The sequence below is a fragment of the Cetorhinus maximus genome, chromosome 10, assembly GCF_964194155.1.
Source record: "Cetorhinus maximus chromosome 10, sCetMax3.hap1.1, whole genome shotgun sequence".
NCBI classification, from domain to species: Eukaryota; Metazoa; Chordata; class Chondrichthyes; order Lamniformes; family Cetorhinidae; genus Cetorhinus; species Cetorhinus maximus.
In genome coordinates, this window is record NC_135888.1 from 22714080 (window position 1) to 22725390 (window position 11311).

The 11311-nt window shown below is 44.3% G+C and overlaps 1 protein-coding gene across 2 annotated transcripts in view; it reads right to left on the bottom strand.

Moving 5' to 3' along the window:
• Nucleotides 1-10815, bottom strand: part of lamc3 (laminin, gamma 3) — a 107399-nt gene extending 96584 nt beyond the window's left edge. For both annotated transcript variants that reach the window (XR_013577742.1, XM_078550136.1), the window contains exon 1: nucleotides 10314-10815. Coding sequence is in view for 1 of the 2 variants with exons in the window: in XM_078550136.1 (XP_078406262.1) it covers nucleotides 10314-10692 (379 nt within the window). In the remaining variant the exon portion in view is untranslated. The remainder of the gene's footprint in view (nucleotides 1-10313) is intronic.
• Nucleotides 10816-11311: the final 496 nt, after the last annotated feature.

The following is an 11311-nucleotide window of genomic DNA, read 5'->3' on the forward strand; positions in this document are numbered from 1 at the left end:
TCTCAGAGAGTTGTAGGGCCGGAGGAATTCACAGACTTAGTGTTAAACTCAAACTCATTCAGTTAAACACACCGGAGACAAACATTCAAGCTTCCAGTATCTTTATGGCATAATTAGATACGTCAAAAAATGAAAATGAGACAATTGTTAGGCCATGGCTGGTTTTAACTAAACCAATAATTAGTAACAGCCGCTGGGGTAATCTGCTGAATGTTACATGATTGGAATGTTCTGATTTGCAAATGTAAATTGTCGTGACAGCGATGGGCCAGGGAGAGGTGGAATGCTTGGGGCCTAGTTATGCCCTCATTCAAATTAAGCCTGATTAAAAAGCCCACATGGTTGTTAATGTATGCGGAACATCCCAGGTCTGGGGAGTTGCAAAGTGTTTTGTCTTTCATCTCCCGCAGCAGGAAGTCCAATCTAAACTTCCTCTGGATTGGGAACATCTGTGGACATGGACTATGTCTGGTATGGGAACAACCTGACCTAAATCTCCCAGTCCAGGAAGAAAGACAGGCAGACAGACAAAGAGAGAGACAGAGCGAGAGACAGAGAGAGGGACAGAAAGAGAGACAGAAAGAGAGACAGAAAGAGAGACAGAAAGACAAAGAGAGAGAGACATACAGACAGACAGAGAGACAGACAAAGAGAGAGAGAGAATCGGGGAGAGAGACAGAAAGACAAAGAGAGAGAGAGCGAGAGAGACAGACAGACAGACAAAAGAGAGAGAGACAAAGAGAGAGAGAGGGACAGACAGACAGACAAAGAGAGAGAGACAAACAGACAGACAAAGAGAAAGGCACGCAGACAAAGAGAAAGAGACACAGACAAAGACAGAGAGAGGAGAGTCAGAGAAAGACAGACAGAAAGGGAAACAGAGAGAGACAGAGAGACAAAGAGGCAGACAGAAGCAGCGGGATTGTCTGCACCCGCCCACCGCTGGGATCTTCCGGTCCCGCCTCAAGTCAATCGACTTCTGGCCGGGATGCCGCCTCACCCGTGGCGGGTCCCACCTGCGACAGGGCCGGAAAATCACGGCCAAATAGTGAGAGAGACACACAGAGATGGAGAGATAGAAAGACAGATTGTTTATCCTGTCGTTTCCTACCCTCCAGAACAGGAGATTCCACCACAGCTCAGGAATGGCTGATTTTGTAAAGGAGAAATCAGCTCTCTTCGAAAGACAGTGTACTCAGGCTCCCGTTCTAGATGTTGATAAAATTCTTCTCTCTCAGTAAAACTTTACAAAAAAGCCCAGTATTTATTTAGTTATTTTTACAATCTCAGAACATCCCAAAGCACCTCACAGGCAATGAAATACTTTGGAAGTGTAGTCACAGTTGTAATGTAGGAAATGTGACTGCCAATTTATGCCCAGCAAGCTCCCACAAACAGGAATAGATAAACAAATGGTTCATCTGGTTTTGTGATGTTGATTGCAGGATAAATATTGACCAGGACACTGAGAACCACCCTGCTCTTCTTCGAAATAGTGCCCTGAGATCTTTTATATCCACCTGAGAGGGCAGACAGAGCCTCGGTTTAATGTCTCATCTGAAAGACTGCAGTACCAGAGAGAATCAGGAGTCTCTCTGGAAAAGATTGAAATTGGTGTTTTTTGTTCTTCAGAAAAGTCTTGGAGGTGACCTGATAGAGGTCTTTAAAATTATAAATGGGTTTGACAAAGTAGATGTGGAGAAGATGTTTCCTCTTGTGGGGAATCCAAAACTAGGGACCATAAATACAAGAAAGCAGAGAGTCGGGATAAATGGGTCTTTTTCTGGATGACAAGCTGTAACTAGTGGGATGCCACAGGGTTCAGTCCTTGGGCCCCAATTATTTACAATCTGTATTAATGACTTGGATTCAGGGATAGAAGGTGCTATAGTTCAATTTGCAGATGACACCAAAATAGATGGGAAAGTAAGTTGCAATGAAGAAATAAGAAATTTACAAATGGATATGAACAGGTTAGGTGAATGGGCCAAAATTTGGCAGATGGAGTTTAACGTGGATAAGTGTGAGGTTATCTATTTTGGTCGGAAGAATAAAAAGGCAACTTATTATTTAAATGGAGAGAAACTTCAGAATGCTTCAGTGCAGAGGGATCTGGGTGTCCTTGTGCATGAATCGCTGAAAGCTAGTATGCAGGTACAGCAGGTAATATGGAAGGCAAATGGAATTTTAGCATTTATTGCTAAAGGAATAGAGCATAAACATAGGGAAGTGTTGTTGCAACTGTACAAGGCATTGGTGAGACCGCACCTGGGGTACTGTGCACAGTTTTGGTCCCTTTATTTGAGGAAGGATGTAGTTGAATTGGAGGCAGTTCAGAGGAGGTTCACTAGATTGATTCCAGAGATGCGGGGCTTGTCTTATGAGGAGAGATTGAACAGTTTAGGTCTATACTCGCTAGAGTTTAGAAGGAGGAGAGGAGATCTAATTGAGGTATACAAGATGCTAAAGAGGATAGACAAAGTAAACGTGGAGCGGATGTTTCCCCTTCTGGGCATTCTAGAATGAGAGGCCATAGTTTTAGGCTAAGGGGTGGTAGATTTAAATCAGAGATGAGGAGGAATTACTTTTCTCAAACGGTCGTGAATCTGTGGAATTCACTACCTCAGAGTGCAGTGGATGCCAGGACGCTGAATAAATTTAAGGAGGAGATAGACAGATTTTTAATTAGTAACGGGTTGAAAGGTTATAGGGAGAGGATAGGAAATTGGAGTTGAGGCCGAAATGAGATCAGCCATGATCGTAATGAATGGTGGGGTAGGCTCAAGGGGCTGAATTGCCTACTCCTGCTCCTAGTTCTTATGTTCTTATGATAGTGTGAAGAAAATATCATTTTTTCCAACATTACTGTGGGATACTGTGAAGCAGGCTTGTGTGGGCTGTGTGTGTGTGTGTGTGTGTGTGTGTGACTAATTTAATTAGACAGAAGGCAGTCAGGCTGCAAGATTTAAATCATCAAGGGGGCTAGGTGTAGAATCAGGCATTTTGAATTGGAAATGGGAAAGCTAAGATGGGATACAAGTAAATACAATGTGAACAGGAATTTGCATTAGGAGTTGAGTGAGGAGTTGAATTTTTAGCTGTTGAATTTTAAGGAGAAATCAAAGGAAGTTTTACAACTGGCAAAGATCTTAAATAAATAGAGCAAAATTATTACATTTATTTTTCCTGAAAGTGGTGGCCAAAAAGACAACATGAAAGATTTTTAGATTCTGGGAAAGGTTAACTTTCAAAAGACAGCTAAAAACAATGGGTTTAAAGATGAAAGGGGAAAAAATGTATTTAAGGAAAGATTGAAAACTGTATAAGGTGTGTGGCCATGTGATCTTGAAGAGAGTACTGTGCAAGCACAGTCTTGTGAAGGAAGCCACTTCTAGCCACCCCAGAGTTGTGTCTGGTTGGTCCAGAAAGCAAGGTTTTGTTACAAGCCTTGGATTTCCATTGTTGAATGAGAGGGAGAGAGAAGCTTGTGAAATACCTCCCTTATAACAGCAGTGGGTTCCTTGTGGTAATATTACTGGATGTTTTATAGATTAAGAATCTATAGGGACTGTTGCCTGGAAAAAGATGTTTATTTGTGAGTCTAGCTAAATAGAAATCTTTTGGCAAATGTTATAAGACTAAATTTAACTGTGTAACTGTAATCTCGACGATTAAGTTTTCTTTCGTTAATAAATGTTTTAATTTAATATCTCCAAAAGTGGTAGTGGAATCTTTATTTCTGACTTCAGTACATATACCTTCTCATAATAAAAATTCAAATTGCAAAATTGTTGTGATAGCTTGGCCAATTCTCCCTTTGGGATTTTGTCAGCCCAGCCATATCATAATAATAATTACTAAATAAATGCTTTCAAATGGAAATTAGATGAGTACATGAGAGAAAAGGGAATAGAAAGATATGTTGAAAGACTGTGATGAGTTAGAGTGAATTGGAGGAAGCTTGCTGAGTATAAACACCAGCATAGACTGGTTGGGCCAATGACCTTTTTCTGTGCTGTATTCTTTATGTAATTGTATTGGAAAAGTCTCCCAATCAGAGAAACAGTGGTAAAGACCAAAAACACATGCACATAACAGCAACCTGCATTTAAAAAGCACCTTTAAAAAATCTCAAAGTGCTTCATGGGGATGTTATGAAATATAATTTCAGCAATGGAAATTGGATAGGTTACTTACCTCGCCAATTTTAACCTGAGCAGGCGACAGGGGGGCACCTATAGCTGGCATGGTCCTTCTTTGAATGTGCTAATGGGGGTCTGCTGATGTCACTCCGAACCCAAGTAGTATTTTAATTCAGGATGGAGTGGGGCGAAAGTGCTGGAGTATTACTCCTGGGCTATGGGGAAAGGGCGGGAAAGTGGGACTAGCATAGTCCCTCTTGCATAGAGCCGACACAGACATGACGGGCTGAATGACCTCCTTCTGTGCTGTAACGTTGGGTGAAGATTGGGAGGTGGCCTGCACAGGACATCCTCAGGGGACTGGGTGGAGGGTGTTAACATTGCAATTCCGTCACAATGAAGTGTATGCTCTGGTTGTGAGAGCAGCTGTTGCTAATTGGGGAAAGGTTAGGGCATTATTCTTAAGTATATACAAGAACCGGTTTCCACCTGTGGGTTTAGAGTGGGGGAGGTGGGGGGAAAGGGATTCTGTGCCTGTGATATCTGGGTTTTGTGAATAAACTTAAGTTAAGGAAAGACTGGCTCCAGATTCCTCTAGTCAGCGAGTTATAGCAGACAGGCAGATGTGTCTCCCAAGGAGCGTTTAGACTTCCCCCAACCCTCCACCCGTCAGACCCCTTCCATTCCCGCAGTTGTGCTGGAAGTTAACCGACTCTGGCAGTTCCTGTTTATAACTCAATCTGTTGCAGTAATTTACATTATTTTCAAGGAAAGAGAAATCTAGGCCGGCGTGGGCCATTAACTTATTCACCAGACATCATAAAATAATGTTGATTTAAACAATGACCACTTGTTGGCTATACAAGGCTCAAGTTTCAAGCTTCGTGGAATCCAGGAAGGGATTTGAACACATTCAAGTTTCCATGTTTATTTAGACGTTTGAGTGGTGCGAGTGCACCGAGGCAGCTCCAAAGTGAGAGCTGGAAACTCAACGCCAAGTGGAGTTTAAAGTGATAGTACATCTCAATGTAGCCACAGTCAATTTGCTTCACAGATAGACCACTGAATGCAGAGTGCTTCAGGGCATCTCAAGGATTTGATAAAACTGTGCAAAGCTCCATGTGAACTTCAGCTCGTTCAGAATTCTGCTGCCTGCATCCTAACTCACACTGAGTGCCGTTCACCCAGTGCACTCACTGACCTACATTGTATCCTAGTCCGGCAACACCTCAAAAAGTAAAATTTTCATCGTTGTCTTCAAATCTCTCCATGGGCTCACCTCTTCCCTATCTCTGCATCCTCCTCCATCCCTGCTACCGTCCCGGATCTCACCATTCCTACAATTTTGGCCTTTTGCGCATTCTAATTTTTCTTAGGTCCACCAATAGTGGTCGTGCCTTCAGCTACCTGGGCCCCAGGTTCTGGAATTCACTTCTCAAGCCTTTCCACCTCTCTCTTTCTCTCTCTCTCTCTCTCTCTCCCCTCCTCGAAGATGCTCCTTAAAACTGGCCTCAGCCGGACAAACATCTCCTTGTGTCAAATTTTATTTGATAAGCTCCTTGGAACATTTTACCATGTTAAAGGCACTATATGAATGCAAGTTCACAGTGGGAGGACTTTAATAGCTGGGTTTTTGCCAAGCGAGTAAGGTTAAAATCACCCCTGTAACTCTTCAACAAACATGATGGGCTGAATGGCCTCTTCTACTCTGTATCACTCAATGATCATCAGATCAATGGTCCAGTGACCTTCCAAAATCCAGCCATAAGTGAAGGGTGGCAGTACAGTTTCTGTGGGGTGCTGGGCACGCTTTGCCTTGTTATCTCAGGAGAGTTAGGTTTAGTTTTGATCTCAGGATACTGAGACATCAACCCCACCCCCAGCTGCACAAACTGCCTTCCCACATTTCCAGGAGTTCAAAACTCAACAAAGCTGTAGGTTGGAGGGAGGGTCAATGAGAAGCAGAGCATTAAAAAGGTGACAGGAGAGAGCAAAATGTGCCCTTCCAGTAACCATTGCTTCATGCTTGCTCTCTAATACTTGCAGAAATTAAAGAAAGACTTGCATTTATGTGGCACCTTTCATGATGTCACAAAGCACTTTACAGTCAATTAAGTACTTCTGAAATGTAGTCACAGTTGTAATTTGCAACCTTGGGGTGGAATTATACAGCCCTGTCACAGCAGGGGTGGGGCCATAAAATGCAGCGAGCCATTCAAAAGTCCATCAACTTCGGCGGGCCCACAAAGTCCTGCCAGCATAAAATTCCACCCTTAGTAGCCATATTGCGCACAGCAAGCTCCCACAAACTGCAAAATTTGTTCATGGGATGTGAGCATTGCTGGCAAAGCCAGCATTATTGCCAGTCCCCATCTGTCTTTGAGAGGGTGGTGGTGAGCCACATTCTTGAACTGCTGCAGTCTGTGAGATGAAGGTACACTCACATTACCAGATAATCTAGTCAGGTGTTGGCTGAGGGATAAATATTGGCCGGCACAGAAGGGAGGAATTACCCAGTTCTGTTTTGAACTAGTCCGGTGGGTCTTTTACAACTTCCCGAGGCCACAGGGGTCTCATCCATAAGACAGCACCTCTGTCAGTGCAGCACACCCTCAGTATTGCACTGGGAGCATGTGTCTCAACTATTGCGTCAAATCTCTGGAATGGAATTTGAACCCACAACTTTCTGACCCGGAGACAAGAGAGTGAGGCACTGGGCTATGAATGCTTTCCCCTTTAAATCACAAAATACTGGCCCACTCAGTTGAGAAAACCCGTGGTGGGACAAGGAAGAGGCTCCAAGACTAATTTGATTCTGTGATTATCATGCACAGATAGAAATCATATCCAGACATTTCAGGATGTCCCACATCAAAAGTCCAAACAACACATTAGCTCAGAGGAGCAAACCTTTATGCGTTGCTGTGACTGGGCTTCACGCCAAGTGCATGTTTACACTTCCGAAAGAAATCATTGCCAAATCAAATGCAGCATCTTTGACTGAACCAGACACATCCATAAATTATAAGCCGGTCAGTTTTCAGTTCCGTGACTGAGCACACAAATTCCAAGACCGATTCGTACGGGAGCCTCATCTGTGACACTGATGATATCTTCATTCCCAACAGAGCCATGGAGTTGTGAAGTGCAACAACTCAACCACCAACACACAGAATGTTCACCACTTATTGATCAAACACATTACATTCATTTGGAGCAAGTGAAGTACAGGGAGAGAGAAAGAGAGAGAGGGAGACAGATAATGAGTGGTCAATGACTGAGCAAGGGGCAGAACACAAAATGAAGGGTCTACAGCACTGGGGAGGAGGGTGGGGTTGGGGAAGAAGGTTCATTGAAAGAAGAAAAGCTTGCATTTCTATAGCGCCTTTCACAACCTCAGGATATCCCAAAGCCCTTACAGCCAATGAAGATCCCAAAATTCTTTGAAACATCCTGAGGTTGTGAAAGGCGCTACAAAAATACAACTCTCCCCTTTTTTTAAAAAACCAGCAAGAGGTTAGAATAGTAGGAACAAAATTCAATATTTTAACAGAACCTTTCACAACCACCAGGGATCCCAAAGTGTTTTACAGCCAATTAAATGCTTTTTGAAGTGTAGTCACTGTTGTAATGTAGGAAACAGCATATAACCGAGTGCTGCATCAAGGAGCCCTACCAAAACTGGAGTCAATGGGAATCAAGGGCGAAACTCTCCACTGGTTGGAGTCATACCTAGCACAAAAGGAAGATGGTTGTGGTTGTTCGAGGTCAGTCATCTCAACTCCAGGATATCACTGCAGGAGTTCCTAGGCCCAACCATCTTCAGCTGCTTCATCAACGACCTTCCTTCCATCATAAGGTCAGGAATGGGGATGTTTGCTGATTATTGTACAATGTTCAGCACCAATCATGACTCCTCAGACGCTGAAGCAGTCCATGTCCAAATGCAGCAAGACATGGACTATATCCAGGCTTAGGCTGATAAGTGGCAAGTATCATTTGCACCACACAAGTGCCAGGCAATGACCACCTCCAACAAGAGAATCTAACCATTGCCCGTTGGCATTCAATGGCATTACCATCACTAAATCCCTCACTATCAACATCCTGGGGGTTACCATTGGGCAGAAACTGAACTGGGCTAGCCATATAAATACTGTAGCTACAAGAACAGGTCAGAGGCTAGGAATCCTGTGGCAGGTATCTCACCTCATGACTCCCCAAAGCCTGTCCACCATCTACAATGCACAAGTCAGGAGTGTGATGAAATATTTTCCACTTGCTTGGATGAGTGCAGCTCCAACAACATTCAAGAAGCTTGACACCATCCAGGACAAAGCAGCCTGCTTGATTGGTACCACATCCACAAACATTTGCTCCCTTCACCCACCGATGCACAGTGGCAGCAGTGTGTACCATCTACAAGATGCACTGCAGAAACAAGGCTCCTTCAGCAGCATCTTCCAAACCCATGGCCACTATCATCTAGAAGGACAAGTGCAGCAGACACATGGGAACACCACCACCTGGAAGTTCCCCTCCAAGTCATTCACCATCTTGACTTGGAAATATATCGCCGTACCTTCACTGTCACCGGGTCAAAATCCGGGAACTCCCTCCCTAACAGCACTGTGGATGTACTTATACCACATGGACTGCAGCAGTTCAAGAAGGCAGCTCACCACCACCTTCTCAAGGGCAATTTGTGAAGGGCAATAAATGCTGGCCAAGCCAGCAACGCCCACATTTTAAAAAAATTATCCAGATGGGAAGTAATGCACTCGAATTTACCACCCAGGATCTGACTGCCCACCCACTGGTGCCTCATGTGCCAATATCATATTGACCTGGTGCCTATTGGATCCAACGCCCAGGCTTTAAACCAGGTGCCTGCAGGAAACCCTGCCCCTTAATTTACATACTCAAAAACTAATTGGTTCAGGACAACAAACCCCAGGTTTTAATTTACATACTCCACCCTGATAGGTCAGATTTTACTTTCTACCCCGCCCCCTCATGGTGCGAAGCGTCCGGGTATTCCTCATGTGTCCTAGCGCCTAACAGCCAACATTCACTCAAACGTTAAGATAAAAACAAAAAGCTAAAAGCTACTGCGGATGCTGGAAATCCAAAACAAAATAAAAACAGAATTACCTGGAAAAACTCAGCAAGTCTGGCAGCATCGGCGGAGAAGAAATCAGTCAACGTTTCGAGCCCTCATGGCCAGACTTGCTGAGTTTTTCCAGGTAATTCTGTTTTCACTCAAACGTTAACCCTGTTTCCCTCCCCACCGATGCTGCCAGACCTGCAGAGTTTTTCCAGCCTTTTCTGTTTTTGTCAACTCTAACATTGATTTACTTTTGTAGTTGAGTTTGGGCACTCACAAATTGGACTCTCGATATCGGATTTTTAAAGAGCAATAGAAATAACAATCTATCCAACCAAGTAATATTCCCAAAGCTCATTTTTTATTATTGCCCTTTATTCCGTTTCACGTTAACTTTAAAAGTTGATGGATCTGGTTGAAAACTTGGAAGCAAAATAGAGTTAAGAAACGAAAATCACATCTGAGCTCCCAGTCCGGAGTCTTCGGCTGACAAACCTCCTGTTTCATGTTTAACACTAAACAACCCACAAACTGTTTCTCAAAGTTATCACATGTTTGAACTTCCCCGGGTCTGGGACTTGGGGCGGCTCAGACCGTGTGAAAGGACATTTCATGTGAAACATCCACCCGATTTCGCCTGATCTCCCCGAACCGACACCAGATGAATCTCTCCCTCCTGCTTTTGATCATTAACATTGTACAGGAACAGGTTTAAAATGCAACCCACTCACTGCTCTAAGTTTAACAAAGTCACTCAGCGATTTGTAACAAATGTCTCAATGGATTGTAACAGGTGACCCAGGTTTGTTACAAATCACCCACTGGTTCTAAAGTTTACAATTCACCCAAGGATTGTAATAAATTGAACAAGTCACCCGATGATTAACAAGTTTAACAAGTGATCCAGGTTTGTAACAAATTACTCCCTGGTTCTAAAGTTTGCAATTCACCCAAGGATTGTAACAAGCGAGCCAGGGTTGTAACAACTCTATAATACCCATCACAACAGGGATCAAGCTCTGAGCTCATTGATACTGACGCCGTGTCCCGGTCCTGTCACTTACCGAGATGCAGGGTCAGGTTGACAGAGTTGGGGAACTGGATCCCATGCAGCATGGACGGGCTCTGCCACCAGCTGGGCTCCTCCTCAGTGTGGAAGTCGTTCAGGGAGCTGGCATTGTGGCTCCTCTGAGGATCCTGGGCATCGCACACATGGCAGGACTTGGTGACTCCAGTCACCCCGGTCTGCAAGCAGAACTCCTCGGGGACGGGAGAGCCGCACACATGGCTGGCCAGCACAGTCCGATTGAAAGCAGCATTGCAGAATTCAGGCACACACCTCTGTGCCCTTCCTGACTCCTGCTCATAACAGGAATCCATCCCGGCTAGAGCGTAGCAAAGGTGCAAAAACAGCGCAGTGAGAAAAGCCAGCAGCTGCGCCATAACAACGCCACAAATTCCTGTTGGCGGATCTTCTGGTCCTAATCCTCTCTCTCTCTCTCTTACAGAAAGCACTGCGGACCCTCAATCCCAAATCAACTTCATCCCATGACGATAGGAAAGTTTTTTTGGAGAAGTTATGCTTGTGATATTCCTGGTACCCGCCCTCTGGTGGAGAAATTCCTGAGTGCAGTCTGCAAGAAGGGGAAGGTTTCCGTTTACATCGAACCTTTCCCGACCACCCGATGTCTCAGGGCGCTTTACAGCCAATAAAGTACTTTTTGAAGTGGTCACTGTTGTAATGCAGGAAATCAAGCAGCCAATTTGTGCACAGCAAGCTCCCACAAACAGCAATGTGATACTGACCAGATAATCTGTTTTTTTGCAATGTTGATTAGGCGATAAATATTGGTCAGGACACGCCTGCTCTTCTTCGAAATAGCAGCATCAATATTTACATCCACCCAAACAGGCAGATGGGGGTCTCAGTCTAAAGCAGGGCTTCCCAAACTGTGGGTCAGGACCTCCAGTGGGTTCACAAGCTCGGAGGTAGCATTAGCTGTCCTGGAACAAAAACAAAAATAGCTGGGAAAACTCAGCAGGTCTGACAGCATCTGCGGAG